General features: G+C 40.6%; 1 protein-coding gene and 1 long non-coding RNA gene across 2 annotated transcripts in view; one reads left to right on the top strand and one right to left on the bottom strand.

The window, feature by feature from the left end:
• Positions 1–19,244, bottom strand: part of TBCD (tubulin folding cofactor D) — a 118,328-nt gene that overhangs the window by 87,698 nt on the left and 11,386 nt on the right. Inside the window, exons 8-13 of the mRNA XM_081895015.1 lie at positions 8,925–8,970; positions 6,460–6,592; positions 4,218–4,366; positions 3,307–3,367; positions 2,059–2,133; positions 1,019–1,113 (exon numbers count right to left, since the gene is read on the bottom strand). Coding sequence (XP_081751141.1) covers positions 1,019–1,113; positions 2,059–2,133; positions 3,307–3,367; positions 4,218–4,366; positions 6,460–6,592; positions 8,925–8,970 — 559 coding nt within the window. The remainder of the gene's footprint in view (positions 1–1,018; positions 1,114–2,058; positions 2,134–3,306; positions 3,368–4,217; positions 4,367–6,459; positions 6,593–8,924; positions 8,971–19,244) is intronic.
• LOC309361078 lies at positions 8,977–10,746 on the top strand. The gene is made up of 2 exons (XR_014164344.1): positions 8,977–9,210; positions 9,253–10,746. It is a non-coding gene; the product is annotated as an uncharacterized lncRNA (long non-coding RNA).

The raw sequence follows: 19,244 nt of genomic DNA, 5'->3' as shown, positions 1-19,244 counted from the left end.
TCAAGTACTGTATAGAGATATTGCACTTCTTCTTGTAGTTTATTGCACATTCTTATACACACACACAAACACATTTTCAAAATTTATTTAGTCATTGAAAAGGCCCTCTTGCACATTCTCACTAAACTGATATCTAACTTCACAGGACACAGAGTCCACTTGCAGATTTAAATAAACAGGCAGTTCGTATTGGAGCAGACATCCTTCAGGTATCCTGGTCCAAAGCCAATGAGGGCTATGAAGGTCAAAACCAGCATTTGAATTGGGTTTGGAAACGAACTGGTATCTAATGTAACTGTTGTTAGCAAGGGAACCACATGCTCCTTATACACTGTTCAAGTGCAGCACTGTGGAACTAACTGACTTTTTCAAATACATTCCAAAGGAAGCACTCACAAAGAATACTGCAGCGTATCAAAGGCATTGCTGCAGGGGGGAGGTAACAGAGTCTGGCAATACTAGAATATGGGAGAAGGAAACAAGATCCAAAAAGTAAAGCAAGTTTGTACAGTGGACGCTTGGGTTGCGAACGTGATCCGTGCAGGATGCACGTTTGCAACCCGCAGCGTTCGCAACCCACATTGGTGCGTCTGCACACTCGCGGGTTGCGATACAGCGCTTCTGCGCATAGCGCGATTTAGCATTTCTGCGCATGCGCAACCCCCAAAACCCGGAAGTAACCCGTTCCGGTACTTCCAGGTTTTGGCGGGTCCATAATCCGAAAAAACACAACCTGAAGCATCTGCAATCCAAGGTATGACTGTAATCCTGTGAAATAGCAGGAGATAAAAGCAAAGTCAGCAAGATATATAAGGGGGGGAGGGGAGAAAGATACTAAGGGAAGAAAAATATACTTGCCAGTCTGTAAGAAATTCTCAAGACCAGAAGCTGACAAAAGTGTATCAAATCTTTCATGCATTTGATTGTGCTTATTACCTTGTATTGTACAAGTCATCTATTTTGTTTTGTTTTTGTTAAGCAGTATAGATAGGACCTAGTTAAATGACAAGATACTTACCATCTGAGAGCCGGGAGGGAAGTAACAACCCTCTTCTTCCTAATTCCGCCAGAGCCAAACATCCACCATGCCAAGCATTATCAGTTTCCTGGAAACTATAATTTTAGAAAACGTAAGGATTGCATTCAAACTAATTTTTCTGAATTTAATAAGATGATATATTATTGTCTGAAAGCTGGTTGTACACAGTAATTGCATGCTTTCAAAAGCATGACAATAGCAACTAAATATTTCAGGCATCAAACAATAACAGTAATATATTAAATTTTCCCCTAACTGCAAAACAATTTCTCCCAAACTGTTTCTTTTGACCCCCGTTTTAAAAATGTGCAACCCAAGCCTAAGCACTTTTATACTGAGAAATAATCCCCATTATGTTCAATGGGTAAAGGTAAAGGGACCCCTGACCGTTAGGTCCAGTCACGGACGACTCTGGGGTTGCAGCACTCATCTCGCTTTACTGGCCTAGGGAGCCAGCATACAACTTCCAGGTCATGTGGCCAGCATGACTAAGCTGCTTCTGGCGAAACCAGAGCAGTGCATGGAAACGCCGTTTACTTTCCTGCCGGGGCAGTACCTATTTAACTACTTGCACTTCATGCTTTTGATCTGCTAGGTTGGCAGGAGCAGGAACTGAGCAACAGGAGCTCACCCTGCTGCAGGGATTTGAACCGCCGACCTTCTTATCACCAAGCCCTAGGCTCTGTGGTTTAACCCACAGCACAACCCATTCAATGGGACTTTCTACTAAAATTAATATTCAAGGGATATCAAACTTATTTATTTAATATGATGATATTTTATTTATTGCGCAATTTTTAAACATCAGAAACCAATGTAAAGGATATTCTTATTTCCATTCTTCATGCCAATGTTTTTTTAAAATAGCTAGTGTTTTCAATGAGAGTTTCCACTCCTTAACTCATGTGCATCTGCTCTAATTGTTGTATCCATATCCTCCTTACTACACCAGAGCTAGATGTAGTTCACTGCAGTTTGCATGCCATATGAAAAACATTCTACACAATGTAAAGTGGTACCTGAAGCAATCTAAGACAGATCCAACTACATCATCAGCCAGCTCTTTTGGTAGCCTTCCAGTCAGTCTCCCGATCCTGCAAAAAGCAGTAATTCATGAAGGCTTAGATTCAACAATGCACAAATTGTTATTGGTCACATGCTACAATGAAGCTGGTATCACCCTGTGCATTCTTTTAGACCTTCCAGAGTTCTAGGAACAGAACTTGTGCCCCCTCTATTCTTGCAGGTTCTTGTTTACACAGCTTTTTGGGTGGTCCTAATAAAGATTTTGCCCAACTGTGGAGTTCTTTCCTCGTAGACCAGCATGATTACTTTTGCTTTTTTATGTACCTTGAATAATAGCCCTATTTAGCCATTCAAGGAGGAAAGTGCAACCAAAGGAAGATGATTTCCTACTACCTAAAGAGGAATTTTGCATTTTGGTGCCTGTCCTCCAACCACTAGGTAAAACTTATTTGGCTTCAATTTGCTCTTACCTAGTACACCGCCCAAAATTAATATCTGGCTTTAATAATATAAATACTGTTATGCGTCACTTTACATCTGCTGTCTGATTTATCAGGAACCTGTGTGTTTTGCTTAAGGCATGAGACACATCTGATTTTCCAAGATGGGGATCAGCCATTGCTTCTTCATCTCATCCTAGGTGTAGCCCGATACCTGAAGGCACCTAGTAGAATCTAAACTGATCTGTAGTCTCCATTTTCAGACTGAGACTGAAGTGCAGAACTCACTTCAACACCCAGTCTTTGGATTTTCTGCTTCTGTTTTCCTTGTCCACCCCCCCATACCTGCTTTGTGTAACATCCAGGCCAGAGATCCAGGGCTAATCAGTGGCCCTTCAGATGCTGAAAACCACAACTCCCAGCATCCCTAGCCACTGCATGCTACAGGTCTCAACAGACATTTGCCCTGACATAAAAAAATAAAGATGATGCTTCCTTACTCTGAACTGGAGCTCATTTTCCTTTAAAGTGTTTAAGAATACTTTAAAGAATACAGTACCGCCTCTAGAATCAGCTGCCCAATATGGCTGCGTGAGGACAAACCTCCCAAAAAGTCCAGTAATTAATTAGTACAAAGGGAAGATCTGTGGACTTGGGAGCCTAGAAAACAGGAGGTAGGTGGTAGTAAGAGCTGGCACTGAATTCCAGGTACTGAATTCAAATAACCAACCAACCATGTGGCTTTAGTTAATGGATATTTACATATTAATCACTGTAATCACTTGATTGGAGGATACCCACCCTTTTGCTGCAGACCATCTGACAATGGTGTCCTTGTCTTTCAGTCCAATCAGCAATTGCTCTGGAAAAACATATGTTTTTGAAATATAAATCACAGTAGGAAGCTAAAAGCATCCATAGGTCTATATTTTGTCACAGGCCTTTTCTAGATCAGGCTCCTTATCCTGGGGAAAATAAGTGGCCTTCATTCACCGCTTCACTAGTTCTAGCCACATCAAGAGATATCCTCAAACCCGTCTCAATGAAAGGTATTTGTGGTGCCTTCCTCCTGAGGGTGGCATTGGAAGGAAATAAAAGCTTTTATTTATCTTTGCTGAAGAGAATACAATGGACGGTGAGCAGACACCTTTTTATTCAAAAAAGTGAGGGGGAAATACATCCTTTTAAGAATGATAGAACATTCAAAACATTGTAAGAAGGCAGGAAAGGACGCACAACGCAGCACAAAGTGACGCTACCAGCAACCACCGACAGAAAAGGGAGGCAGAGAGAAAAGCAAAAGTCAAGAGCACCTACAAGAATTATAGCACTATTACCCCTTAAATGTTAAAAGAGACCTTGGCTTAAATCATTTATATTCTTGCTTTGCAGGTTAACCATAAGGAGGAAGGTGATCCTTAGAAGCAAACAAAGAAACCACAGCTGTATTTAGTGAAGCCATCCCATCTGAAGAGATAAGCCTGCACAAAGTGATTTCCTCTCCCTCTTCTCTCCCTGTGTGCCCCCCCCCACCTTACCCAAATCTGTTCTGCAGGTTTCCCCCAGATTAGATGGGGGGAGGGGGTTTGCAGGAAGAAAAAAGAAAGGCCTGCTATACAGCCAGAAGTCCTTACACTAATGGGATACAACCCCATGTTCACACTGGCTATGGTATCAGACTTTACACTGCTTCCCATTTTCATCAAACACACCTATAACATTTTCAACCTCTCCTGGGATGTCATATTCCTCTTCTTCCTCCTCCTCCTTGACAGCCGTTGCATTTATTGCTTCCTGTACAGCAGGACTACTTGCAGAAAACTGCAAGTTTGCAGCTAAAGATCGGAAACCCCGTTGATACCTAGAAAGAGAAACTTGGAATATTTATTATATTCCGAAAAGGTCAAAGAGTTTTCTCATACATTATACGTATCCCCTTCAAAAACATCAATGTAGTGTACTTCAAAAATGTAAGATATTAACTTTCAAATGCATTTCTCTTCTGTGGGGAATAGCACCTAGCAGCCACAACTTAAGAAGGCTTCTTCAATGTTCCTCAGGGAAGTTGCCTGTGGTCAGTTGCTGCTTGCTTACTGTTGCATCACTTATTAAAATAATAAAGTAAAGGTAAAGGTACCCCTGCCCATACGGGCCAGTCGTGTCCGACTCTAGGGTTGTGTGCTCATCTCGCTCTAGAGGCCGTGAGCCGGCGCCGGCCGAAGACACTTCCGGGTCATGTGGCCAGCGTGACGAAGCTGTAGCTGGCGAGCCAGCACCAGCGCAGCACACGGAAATGCCGTTTACCTTCCCACTATAAAGCAGTCCCTATTTATCTACTTGCACTTAGGGGTGCTTTCGAACTGCTAGGTGGGCAGGAGCTGGGACCGAACAACGGGAGCTCACCCGCCGCGGGGATTCGAACCGCCGACCATACCATCGGCAAGTCCTAGGCACTGAGGTTTTACCCACAGCGCCACCCGCGTCCCACTTATTAAAATAATAAAACACTTTAAATAACAAAAACACTCATCTGTTTATTTCCAAAGGAATACAGCACATTAATTCAAGCAATGACTGCTCATATGCCTAATGGCATAAATATCAGGGGATTCATACAAGCAATATGTAAACCATAACTCTTTAAAAAAAAATCCCTTTTGTGTCCTCATGAGATAAGTACTCATTTTGTTTATTAGGACTGTGAGAATCTTTCAGACCCCAAAATATATACTTTAGGCATACTCAACATCTAGGGTGTGCCCCATGGAATTTTTGATATTCACCCCTTCAAATGGGAGTTTCAAAAAGGTTTCACACGTAGCAACAGATGGGTGATCGTTTGAGAAAAGTCTGAATGTTACCACCTCTAGGCATAGAGAACTAGTGCACTTCTTTAGATCCAGCCATAGAAAATAAAGCTCTCCAACTCAAGTGTTTGAATAAAACCTTATGTTTAAATTTTGAAAAATTAAAAACAACAGCAAATTACAGCAACACAAAATGCATTTAAGATGCCAAACTAGGATCTGGGTTTTGCAGTAAAAAGATCGCAATGTGCAACAATAAACACTTTTCTTAAGGTAACTCTTAAAGGTAAAATATTCAGCTCCACTAAGGATAAAAAGTGGAATGTATCATCAACAGTGATACCAGGACAAGGTACAACATGCTTTGTTGTACTGGTAGGACTGTAGCTGGGCGGCCAAGCAAATGCTTTGCCTGCACAGGTGTCTCAAGATCAATCCCCAGTATGTCCTCGCAGGGCTAGTAAACATTCCCACCTGAAACACTGGAAAACTGTTGCTAGTCAGTTTTGACAAAAGGGAAATAGACAGCTTGGACTTCATTTGAAGCTGTTTCCTATGTCTTTTTCCAGCTAACACAACAGAAAAAGCTAAAAATAGTAACTCATTAATGAAAAGAGATATAAAAGGGGAGGGAGCCCCCCCTCCCAAGTAATAAGCAAAATGAAGAAAGCAATCATTGGCTGAGAATATAAATTTCCATGAGATTGTGACTTTTTAAATGTAAGCAAAGTGTGAATAAGACTGGAAATTCTGTAAACTGGTTGGATTACACTGCACACATCTAATTCCTAACTTTATTTTGTTTTGCTTTTGAAGGTGTGGGGCAGGAACACCGTATCACCTTGGATTTTAGTTTCCACGTTGACCTGAATTTATCCGTGGAAAGATTATTTAAATCCAGAACAAAATATGCAAAATACTGAACTGATAATGTAATACAAAAATACAAATCTATCGTAATACAGGGAAGCAGTCGCTTCTATCTCTGGAATACCCATGTATATTTAAAGCATAACTTCTGATCACCAAATGAACATGTGGTGATATATTACTCATCCGCCCCTAACAATGAAAGATAGTTTTATAGTTCACCTTAGTCCAATAAAAGGAAGAGGCAAGTAAAAACATGAGTCTGAAAAGAACAAACCTCCACTTTGCCACCTTTGGCTTAAGAAATGTCAGGCCAAGTCGCTGAACAAGTTTCACTCCCAGCTTGCGAAGGAGTGTTTGGTTACTTTCAGAGAGCTTGCAGTTATCAAGGCAGTCAAGTACTGTAGAAGCTGCAGTGAACAAACGTCTCATGAATAAATGTGACATACTTTTATTTTTTCATATTACTTTAATCCATGATAGACACAAGGTTCTGGGAAGTTCTAACTCCAAGTCTAACTCCAAGACTTTTATCTATATTCCTTTATAAAGTGTTAGTTATGATATTTACAGCTTTCAGTATAGTAGTCACAACTCAGTGAACATGCATGTGTGTTATAAACTCTATTGGCCCCAATTAGGATCAGGCTGAAAGATTAATAAAATTCAAAGCATATTTTGAAGGAAAACATTTAGCTATAAACTTTAGGCAACCTGTGGTTTCAGAGGAGCAAATCCATACATTTTGTAGAAGGCTTAACTAACCTTTCCCTCCCTTACCCACCCTTTTTCTAAATGAGTGATTAATTCTGAAGGGAACTAACGTTGAGAAGTATTTGAGTTGTTCTCATTAAACAATATCTTCCCTTTTTTAATCCTTAAACATACTGGGTGATCTCCAAAATCTTGCCATTCATACAATGGCACTTGCCTTTCCTCTCTACTTGCTGCGCGCGCACACACCCCAAGCTGTTCCAGAAGACATAGCAACCTTCCAAAACAGATTTGTGGGTGCACAGGAATGCAGAGAAGAGGAGAGGAAGGGCAAGTTGCATTTCACAAGTAGATGCCCATTCTACCGGTGGGCACTGGATTTCACCCGTTGTTATAGCTTTCCCTCAGGATAATTATTTCCAGTTTTATGCTACTGTTTTAGTTTGAAACAGGCATAGGCAAACTCGGCCCTCCAGATGTTTTGGGACTACAACTCCCATCATTCCTAGCTAACAGGATCAGTGGTCAGGGATGGTGGGAGTTGTAGTCGCAAAACATCTGGAGGACCACGTTTGCCTATGCCTGGTTTAAAACCTTACATATTTTATATTTTTGGTTTGTATGATTCTGAATGTGGACCACCTTGAGAAGGCTTTTGAAGTAAACATAAATATATTTTCGCCTATCTCTAGTTAGACGGATTTTAAGAATATATTTTATTATTACCAGAGATACACACTGAGTGTGTTGTGGATTTTGTTACAACGTGAATAGAAAAAAAAGTACTTTCTTTACTATCTCTCTAGAATCCTTCCTATACATAAGAGAATGAAAATATACTTGAAGTGAAGATGATACTACTAATAGTCAAAGGAAGAGGGGGGAAAGGCTGGCTATATTTGTCACCTGAAGCAATGCTTAACTATGTTAAAGAATGTCCCTAAGGCTACCATATTAATAGAAGAACCAGAAAACCTGCATAGCTCTGTAATTCAGTTAGCATTCTTCCAGAATACATAGTAAATATGCCGATTTTAAAAGGTGCTGTGGATCTCATTCAGATATGAAGATGGCTGCATATTCTTGCTTGCTTTGAAGCTGTTAATGACAGCTTTCTAGTTCAGACAAAATAGAAAACTAAAATTGATGAAAGCTTTACTGGTTTGTTTGTCAGCTCATGCAAAAAGGGCTCATTTTTATGTCAGTTTATTAAGCTGCGATACGATCATCTGAATTCAGCCACTATTTTCCTCTATCCGTATAAATACATTGATGCTTATGGCTAGTGTCAATCTGTGTTATTCAGTAGTGATAAAATGTCACTGGTCAACAGAGGTACTCTTTCAGCAACTGTCATACTCACATACATATGTTTATGTAGGAAACAATGTGAGAGATGGGCTAATATGTACAGAAAAATAAAGCAATTTAGCTATTTTAAGTCATGCCCAAATTCACTATAAAAGTGAAAAAAGTTGGGCACATTTCCACCAAAGGGTAGCACTTAAGTTCATTGACTTGGATTTGAAGAACCATCAGCAAAAGTCCATAGAAACTGACTTCCCCTCTTCCACACTCCTCCCAACAAAAGCTCCCCTAGAACAGCATAGGATGAGACATAGAAGAAATTGACTCATATTGGACCAAACTTGCCCAAACATGTTGCCTCTATCCAATTCTGGGTGATTTTTTCTTCCCAACAGCACCCCACACTCCATCCCATGTTGTTCAACAGGGGCCCACAACCTCTACCAAAGCTTTTGGGGACCCAGGGGGTTAACCTTTCCTGTTCACAGTTCTCAGAATCCAAGCAGATGCTTCAAAACTCTCTCTGTGAAACCAACAGGACTTAACAATGTTTTTGTTTTATTATGTATTTTGTGTTCTTATTTTGTATTTTTATGTTGTGAGCCGCCCTGCGATCTTCGGATAAATGAATAAAATAAACAAGTAACTTTGGCTACCTTACGATCATTGTCATTCCCGTAACGGGAATTAAGATATTTATAATATTACGAAGTGTCTTACCATACGGCAAACAGTCTTCCCTTTTGCCGTGTTTAAAAAGTTGTGCCTGAAAAGTGAAAGAAAAAAATGTGTTACTAAAAATGATGGAACAGGAAGAGACGATCCTAAAAGACAGGATTTTTTTGTTTTTGTTTTTTTAAAAGAATCAATTTTTTTAGGCTTGATACAGAAGCTGTAAGTAGAATATAGTCTGGTTCGCACGGAACACCAAGCAAAACCATGTATTAGCACAAACGTGTGTTTCCAGAGATGAGAATGTAGCCACTTCACTCCTCCCCTGGTCCTGGTCCTGTCACATTTCCAATGGCCAAACCATGGTTTAGCTCAGCATGTCTCCAAATTCAGGCTTTTGATCTGTCTTGCTTCAGATAAATCCCTGTTCCTATGGGACCTTGTTGCATTTTCAAAACATATCCCAAATTTGGGGAAATGCAAGATGTAAAGTAATCCTATAACCTAAGTGGCTTAGTTTGCTACAGATAATAACTTCTATGCTGAAAGCCTTTCTATCTTCTCCGTTCTTGCCTTAGCAATTTCCGGACGCGTAATCATTCAGCCTAGCCAAAAGGAAACTGTGTAAACTGGTTTAGTCTCATATTTACCCACTCTCTACTTTGGCAGAGAGCGCTACCACCCTGCTAGTTCTGTAGGACTTAAAAGCCCTCATGGCTTTGCAAATCTCTATGATGCATCTTCACCACATAAGAAACGGATGGAGGGAGCAATACAAAAATATGCTCATTTGGAGTCCAACATACAGGCAACAAATGTTGACAGCTTTAGGATGCCAAAATGGGAATCACCATAAAAGAAGAAAAAACTAGACATGGCCAAAATGTTCAAGATAGCAAAGAAAATATGAGAAGCAGAATGTTAACATTTTGATGGCTCTCGCTTGGGTTTTATTCTCTACTGCTCAGGGGCCAGATGCAATCTGAGTCTACAATATATTGTTATACATTGTTATGATTTAAGCAATTTCGCAATCTTCACCTGTTTTAGTCAGTAAACCTGTCATCAAATGTAAGCCTCAAGACTGTGAAGCTATGACACACACTAGCCAATGTCCACCCAAACTGCACATTTCTGGCTACTCCCAGTGCTCTTGCACAACATGAATTAACCGAGAAACAAAATAATAATCATGGCTGCTATCTGGGATTTTGGACTGGTAGCAGGTTTAGTTTGTTTAACCAAATGCACTGAGGATACAGTCATTTGCAATGCAATCTAAACTAGCCTTAGAATGTATATCAAAAGAAAGAAAGAACTTTTCTCCTTCCCTAAGTTATTATATGTAAATATGTACATGGAACAAGAGACACTTATATGTATGGATATACTGAAATTTTATACTACTGCAAGTGAACACCACTTTTTTTTCTAGCAGTAGCATCCACCATCGAATCATACAAGTCACCATGGGTATGGCTCAATAGGACACAAAAACAAGCTCTATTGGAGCTGAGAAGAAAGCATTTCACAAGGGAAACTGTGCAAGTCAGTGTTGCAGTCTGAATGATAGTGTTGTATTTAATTATGAAAGTGTGGGCTGGATCGTGCCAGAAGTTTCTTAAACTAAAAGAGCAATGAGTAAAGCAACCCAAAGAATATCCCTATGAGTTATTCATTTTTACCCATTCATTTAAATGTTCAGAGACTCCAGACTGGGTACTTTATTTTAGCCTATGTTTTGTCACTCCAGTAGGAAGGAAACCTTCCAGATAAATATGGCCAGGAGTTAAAATTAAAGGAACATAGCCCAACCCTAGAAGTATTTCCTCCTATGGAACAACTATTTACAGACTTAAGTAATTTCAACTACAGTGCATATGCAACAAAAACTCCCCGAGGCTATGCACCTGCTTTGTTTTAGGTTTTAATGAACAGCATTTCATGATCTTAAAAGTAGCATTAATGAAGACTACATTGCAACGTACAGAGAACACCTTGAGGATTAGGATCAGTTTAAGGCTTTTAAATAAAAAGGATGCTAGTAGCAGAGGACTTTCAACAGACCTTGACACTTCCCTGCTAACAATGTTAAAAATGCCAGCTATATTTGTGCCAGAAAGAAGGGTGTCCCCCCCCCTAAAATCAGGAGCCTTGCAGAGATATATGTAATATTACTTAAATCTTTCGGAGCTCAAGATCTTGACGGAGCTTTTAGAGAGATGTTCACATCATAAACATTGTTGAGCAATCACCAGACTATATAGGGATTTTCACCTGTGACATAAATCCATGAAAAGAGGTTAAACCAATAGGCTTGACTGCATAAAAGATGTAATCATAGACATAGCTGGATCTTTCTGATTCAGAATACCTTTTGGTTTGTCAGTGTACATAAACATAAGGCCTTGGCTGGCTGCAAGTCATTGGCAGGACTCTTCTTAAGTCTGGGATAGCTCACTCAGTAGACCATGAGACTCTCAATCTCAGAGCTGTGTCTTCAAGCCCCACAGTGGGTGACATATTCCAGCATTGAAGGGGACTGGACTAGATGACCCTCACTGTCCCTTCCAGCTCTACCATTCTATGATTCTAATCAGCTAAAAGGAGTTGGAATTAGTTCCACATTCCGTCAGTTAAGATGGCAATATGTACACAGGACTCAAGGCCAGAACTAAAGTCCCTTAGGACCTCCCAACGTGTCCTTTCATTCCCAACACGAAGTGAATCAACTATAGGGCTAAGAACCACATGCTGAAGTATCAACTTAACATGAGCCAAGAGCAGAATAGTTTATCAGAAAAGAGATAAAGTTTTTTCACATTGCAGGCTTACTCTCTCATTGAGATCATCAGTTAAGGCTAAACAATGTGTCCCCCTAACATCTGATCTGCACTTAGAACAGACACGGGAGAGGATCTTTTCTGTGGCCAGGCCTAGGTTCCCTGCTAAGGCAGCCTACTTTGCACTCTGCAATTTTATTTTGCAGCAGCGTAAAAAAAAAATATCCTTTTTAGAAGGCATTTCATTTGATTTTAATTTCTTCCCAAATGTTTTTGGACTCGCTTGTCTTTTTAGAGCCGTGGCTTCTCTGGAGGAAATTTTTTCAGGCTAGGTGACTCACTCTCTCCCCAACTCCACATCTGTAACATGGGAGAAGTACTTCTCAAATTCATAGAGTTGTTATAAAAAAAAGCCTAATAAAGTTCCTAAAGCACATACATAAAATAGTTGGTTATCTTTGACAATAACTACAGATCAGGAGTTCTATACTTAGTTACAACATAGATGTGTTTTAGAGTTTGGATGAATAATGACAACACAGTGGTACTTCAGGTTACAGACGCTTCAGGTTACAGACTCCGCTAACCCAGAAATAGTACCTCGGGTTAAGAACTTTGCTTCAGGATGAGAACAGAAATCACACGGCAGCAACGTGGCAGCAGTGGGAAGCCCCATTAGCTAAAGTGGTACCTCAGGTTAAGAACAGCTTCAGGTTAAGAACGGACCTCCAGAACGAAGTAAGTTCTTAACTCGAGGTACCACTGTAAAGCAGAGATGGGTGAAATAGTCAGGGTGGAAAACTATCACATGGGGATATATCTAGATTATTTGCTTGTAAGAGCCTATCCAGGTGCATTCAAACTACATTCCACCAAGTTCAATGAGACTTGGAACTCATTTTATAGCATAGATGAGAGAGAGGTGGTGCTTTCATACTGACTCTCTCCTGAAGCAACAAAAGGTGTGCAAAGGTCTCAGCTGAAGAAACCTATTTCTAATTAGGAAGCCAATAATATGTTTGCTTTGTCTTGTCTTCAGGAACTTTAAAAGGCCACAGCACATTATGTTTAAAGCAGGGGAAGGTGTGTATTATATGCCTTGGGCATTCCAAAGTTACACCACGTTCCTTCCATATTAATGGGGGCGCATAACATGTGGCAAACTAGCCAGCCTGCTGAGAGGAATGCAGCTCTCTCTCTTTTAAATAATTACACCACCTACAAATTAAAGAAAACCATTGGCGTATCCTAGCGACAGAAGTGTCAGATCTGGTTTTGTTGCTTTTGAAATAACATGGTGCAAGGTACAAACAAGAACTAGTTTCTTAGTAATCAGGGTAAAACCTGACACACCTCCTAATTGTCTGCATAACCCACTTTGGTTTTGCCTTTGTAAGATGTAAGAATCAGCATTACCTCTGGGAAATCTTCCCCAAGCTATACAAATCATCACTATTTAAGACTGGCATGACTGCTTGGCAGCAGGTACATCTTGCTGCCAAACAGATGGGAATTTGCAGTTACCCTCTGGCTCCAGTAAACTATGAGCAATGGGCTGTGCCCAACCTTAAGGGAAGATTGAAGAGAGCACAGTCAATTGCTCTTCAGCACCCCTCACAGGTCAGACAAGCAATTCACCATCTCTAGTCCCATTTGCCCACCACACATTACTAAAAGTGAAGGAGAGTATAACAGTTGAGGAATGATTTCAAGAGGAAATCACCTGGGTCAAGGAGGAGCCTATACCCAAATTAGGACAAGTTTCATATAAGCCACAGGAAGCATGCACTTGGGCTGGCTACTATTAGAATCCGGAGGCTCTCAGCTTTGGTTTTCTTACATGAAGGGAACTTCCCATTCCCTCCTTCACTCTGCAGCACCCTGCACCACCTGAAAATCTTGTCCAAAGGACTGGGGGACCCCCATGAAGAGCATGGGATGGGCCATGATGTTGATGGAAAGGGGGAAAGTGACCAAACTTAGGCAAGTACTTTGTGCAAGCAGAACCCCACTGCTACAAGCAACCTTCATCCAGTTCTGACCAGCTTCCCACTCCCTCACTTCCCTCTTTAAGGGAACACAGGGGAGAGGAAGGGACTACAAGGCCCCTTTGGTGAACTTTCTTCTGCTCACAGGATCGATAACATTGTTCTATAAAAAATAGTTTCTTGACACAATTTAGGGGAGGATGCTCCAGACTTCATCCTCAGATTCTCCAAGTAGGACTGGAGGGGAAAACTTTGCTGAAACCCTGCACAGATATTGCCAGTCAGAGTAGATCATACAGAGATGGTTAGATCAATGGTACAACATGGAATAAAACAACTTTCATTGTACCCAATTTAAATGAGCATACAAATCAGGAACTTAGCAATTCACATAAATTTTTGAATGAACTTAATTTAAGCCCAAACTGAAAAGCTGTTAAGTAGGATTAAAACCAAACTGGAATTGAACCTCCAAAATGGTCTGGTGGTGAGTGAGGGTGGGGGGCAGGATAGTGCACTTCTTGTCACTTTCTTCCAAGAAGAAAGGGAAGGGACAAAGAAGGGAATCAGCTTAGAACCTACCCTCCACCCATCTAAGAGCCAAAGGCAGGCAGCAAACCTCCACATCAATGTGTCTAAAAATCTAGGTTAAAGGCTCTTCACAATTAGAGACATCAAACATAGGTATATGGGCAACCCTCATAGCTACACTTCTGTTTTTTGTGCCCCTGGGACTAAAGAACTGCATAGCAGGGCTATCTCTAACCTGGGGCACAGTCTACCAAAGCACAGCAGTATTTACCAAACAGTGCTTGAGAGCAGGGACAATTCTCAGAGAAATGCCCTTTTCTTAAGACACAAATAAAAATAGTTCTTAAGGTACTTCTTTTCACTAACTTGCTGCCTAGAATACTTTATTTTAAAGTCATTACTCACATTTGTGTACTGTATCTCTTATGAAAAGAAATTAAGCACAACTTAATAAGTTTCTATGCCCCAGGCTACTTCAAGATGAGGACATCGCTGTCACGCAAGAACTTGGTGTGCTACGCCCTGCAGGGCTAACAAAAAAAGTTGCTGGTTACACAGGGGCAGGTTTAGAAAAAAGCCTGCCAACACAGAGCGTTTTGTATTGTAAAGTTATTCAGTAGAAGCTTCTCGTAGTTATAGGCCAATTGCAGGAGCTTTGCCACAAACTATTTCAAACGTATCCATAAGTCAACATGCACAGATATCAGAGCCTCAGGCATCACTGCACCTAATGTGCAGATTAAAGCAAATTAATCAATGGGAGGGGAGGCTGAAAACCAATGGGATCAAAGACATGCAGAGGGAATTTAACCTTTCCTTTGCCTGATGCAATCCTGAGCAAAACCCCTTTTCTGAGCTAGTGTTACTGAGAGAACATCTCCCATTAGTGTACTAATGACCCCCCCATGCAATTTGCATTTTTAAAAGTCTTATCTCGTTTGGTCATCAAATCTTTAACTAAGGTTAACTAAAGTTTCCCAAACCAGAAAAGTATCACATAGGTCCTCATGCTACACTTTTCCTAGCCTCCGTCAGTGTCATGCTGGCAACCAGCACAGGCTCACAGAACACACAGCCAACAAAGGCACATAATGCAAATATTGTCTGTCAACAGGAGAGTACATTCAGCAGCCAATGCTGCGTTTTACATTCAATACAGACATGCCTTATTTCAAAAGTGTATCTGAAAGAAATCAAGTAGTGCTACCTGTTGGCAATCCATCATTTCACAACAGGTGCGCTATCAACAGGTGCAGAAAAACAAGCCCATAAGTGGAATCAAGTTGTGCAATATGCAATGCATGTTTCAACAAGAACTATGTCAGTGTTAAACACAACGCATTAAATTACAAATTAAACAGCAGCATTCCTGTCTGCTCAGACCGATTCAGGAAGAAACATTTCAAAGCTCAGGAACTGTTCAGATGCTACTTCTCTCCCCACTCTACCCCTCCCTGTCAAACTTCAACACATGGTGAAACTGAGTGTGTGTCTTAGCCTATGTTCAGCAGCTACTGCTGCATTTTAGTTAGAATACTTCATCTGTACAGTGCTATGTTTATTTAAATGTACGACCCTGATTCCCTGAGGTAGAACCTGCTTTTCTAGTGGCTTCTATATCACAAGGTTTGAGGAGAAAGATATAGCATTCATTTAAATACAGCCATTACCTTCCGTGCGTTGTGAGGTGTCAGGGGTGCAGCTCACAAACCCAAGATTCATATCCACCTTTGCATAAAAAGTAGCAACTGAACAAGCTCTAAGAGCCTGCATCTTTCCACAAAAGCTGAACCACTTTGATATAAAGATTGCCAAGATAACTTGGCCACTGAATCTGCTCTGATGAAGTCACGAGGATGTAGCTGTTTATCACCTATTTTTACATGGCTAAATCCAGAAATGAAGCCCTCTTCCATTTTGTTATGCCATTTCAGCAAGTTATGTCGCTTCATAATCTCCAACATATGTCAAAGGCTTCAGGGAGTTGTATTCATTAATGTGAAATAACTGCTGTAAATGGCACCCCCAAGCCAAATCTTACTTTACACAGAGACAGACTACTGGTACAGTCATACCTTGAGTTGAAGTAGCTTCGGGATGAATATTTTCAGGTTGCGCTCTGAAAAGGAGCGTGTTACTTCCGGGTTTTGCCGCTCGCGCATGCACTCAAAATGACGTCACGCGCATGCGCGGAAGCAGCAAAATGCGACACGCGTCTTACGTTCGCTTCAGGATGCGAACGGGGCTCCGGAACAGATCCCGTTCGCATCAAGAGGTACCACTGTAGTCCATTGATACATTAAACTGTATCTACTGTTTTCAAGATACCATACAAATCTTTTTCCTCAGACCTGATATTTTGAGTCATCTTTAGCTGGAGATGTTGAACCTGGACTAAGAAGATTATCTTAGGCATGCCACACTCCCTGAAGCCTTGCCTTCTCAGCCTCAGTTCAATCTTCCTTCACACTACCAGCTACATCTCTTACAAGGTTTGTGTAAGGACACCATATGTAATGCTTTAAGAAGCCTGAACTCTAAAAGGAAAAACACACTACTTTTTTCAAGCACTACTCACTACCACTAGCAAAGTGCCCATGGAATTTTATGGATGGGTTAATGGAAAGTGTTTGGTGTTTAAGGTAGGGAAGGAGGGTTCCAGCTATTTCTGCATCAGATCTTGCATATTATCTCTATCCTTGCTCCAGTCCTGTTTTCTACTGTCTATCTAGATAGGCCAAGATTGGAGTGCTCTGTGTAGACAGTGTCTGCTTTCTATACTCTTCCCAGATGTAATTGGGCTAGTATACTATCCTATTGGGGCATGTCAAAAGTGGAAGAACTTGAATGTTATCCTACTTGGGCAGGCTTAATTATTTTAGGGAGGGCCATCTAGTTAAAAAAAACACCTGCTAAGCAATGAGACTAAAATGTGTAGAGTAACCAATGCAAATTCTACAACTATGCAAATACAACGTGAGCAAATATATCAAATGTAATATATTTATATAAACACCATTCAACATTCATAACACTAATTGTTGTTCATTTCCTTTTCTATAATACAGTGGTACCTCGGGTTACATACGCTTCAGGTTACAGACTCCGCTAACCCAGAAATAGTACCTCGGGTTAAGAACTTTACTTCAGGATGAGAACAGAAATCGTGCTCCGGTGGCACGGCGGCAGCAGGAGGCCCCATTAGCTAAAGTGGTGCTTCAGGTTATGAACAGTTTCAGGTTAAGTACAGACCTCCGGAACGAATTAAGTACTTAACCCGAGGTACCACTGTACTCACCTACTCCATAATACCATTTGCCTGTCACCTGTAACTTTACCTTTCATTGTAAAAGGAGAAGAGCCACTGAATATATTGGGCAACTAATATTAGCCCCCTGGATGTGTGGCTGCAATCATATACACTAAACTGGAAGTAAATCCCATTTAATGAGACTTACTTCTGGATAGACATGCATAGGATTATGCTGCAAGCAGTCAATCTATCAACAGCAGAGAGATATAACCAAAAGGGCAACCTAATCAATGAAGTTGCTCAATATAATATGTATGCCGCTCCTTAAGAGGAAGCAAAACCCATACATAGACAAGACAGGCTTAAGGTTCCTGGTTTCAAGAAAATTATAAATCATTCCAGTTTCGATTCAACTTGTTAAGTTTTCACCTGTTTCGTTTAACAGACACTAATAACAGGAGAAATAAAACCACACGGAACAAAGGAATTATGATGCACATTTTGTGTCCTACATGTTTCATCATGCACCAGCAGCAGCCTTTGTTAAGTGGATGAAGGTGGCATTTAACCCTTAAAACTTGCAAAACAGGAATCTGATAGGGTAAGAAAGGGAAAGGGAAAGAATTGCATATAAAAGCTTTTTCTACTACTAATAGCAAAATGTCTGTGAAACTCCACTAGTGTTACACTATAGTTCAACCAAACAATGAAACCTGCGCAGGTATTTACAGATGGAGGCAAAGAGCTATCCATATAGAAGCCAGCGGGGTTTGGGGGCTATATCCAACCAAGCCATACAAAATTAGATCCACTGAAATCAATGGACCCAAATAGTATAAGCCTACTGGTTTCAATGAGCCTACTATGAATATAAATGAGATGAATATAAACTTTAGTGTTTACTATTAATGCTACTGGGGGGAAATTAATGGACTACAATATGGGCTAATATTTGTGGTGGGGGGAGAACTGCTTGAGTAATGCCTGTGAATACAACCATTTACTTTCCTCAATAAAAGTAAATGCTTGACATTCATTACTATGTAGAAAACAAAGCATTTGAGGGCAATGGTTTTAGTGATGAACCAGAGTATAGTGGAGCAGAGGAAGAATTTTTCATCCACCCTTCCTTTTAATCCCTTGTACTGTTGAGTTCATTGCAGCAAAGAGCAATGGGCAGTTAGGCCAGCTTGCCCACATACAGAATGGGTGTGTAAGGAACGTAGCCTGCACATAAAATTTGACAAGCCTAATGCTGGCCCAGTTATAACACAACCCAGATTAGATCCCGGTTTAAGATGCTGGTTTACAAGCAACAATTAAATGCAGCTTCCTGATTTAGATGTCAAGGGAACCTATGTAGTTTAACAAATCAGAACAGAAGTGCCAAAGTTGAGTGCATGAGTGGAGTGAATGAGGGAAGGAGGGAAAGCGAAAATTTGTTGAGAAAAATATTGTGTGACCTACCATGCAGCAACGTGCCCAGTACTACATTGGATACAATCCAGAATGTTTATCTTAGTTGATTTGCAATTATCAAATTCATTTCAGTCACAACCAAATTGGTAATAAATAAAGCCGCAAATATGATCAATTAAAACTAATGTAATCAATCCATTTTCAGTGGCAAATTATGTGTCCTTCAGTTGCACAATGCATTAATGGTATGACTGGCAACGTGCAAGTCTTCTTCTGGGGATGGTGCATATAATAGTGGAAAACAGGTTTTCTGTATATTTAATACTTACATAGCTTTCACAGCTGCAACTTCTCCTGCCACAGTGTTGTCAAGATGAAAAAACCTGTATCTGTA

This window comes from Podarcis melisellensis, assembly GCF_964234715.1.
Source record: "Podarcis melisellensis genome assembly, chromosome: 2".
Lineage (NCBI taxonomy): Eukaryota > Metazoa > Chordata > Lepidosauria > Squamata > Lacertidae > Podarcis > Podarcis melisellensis.
Note: the sequence above shows the minus strand (reverse complement) of the source record. Positions and strands in the feature narration are given on the sequence as shown.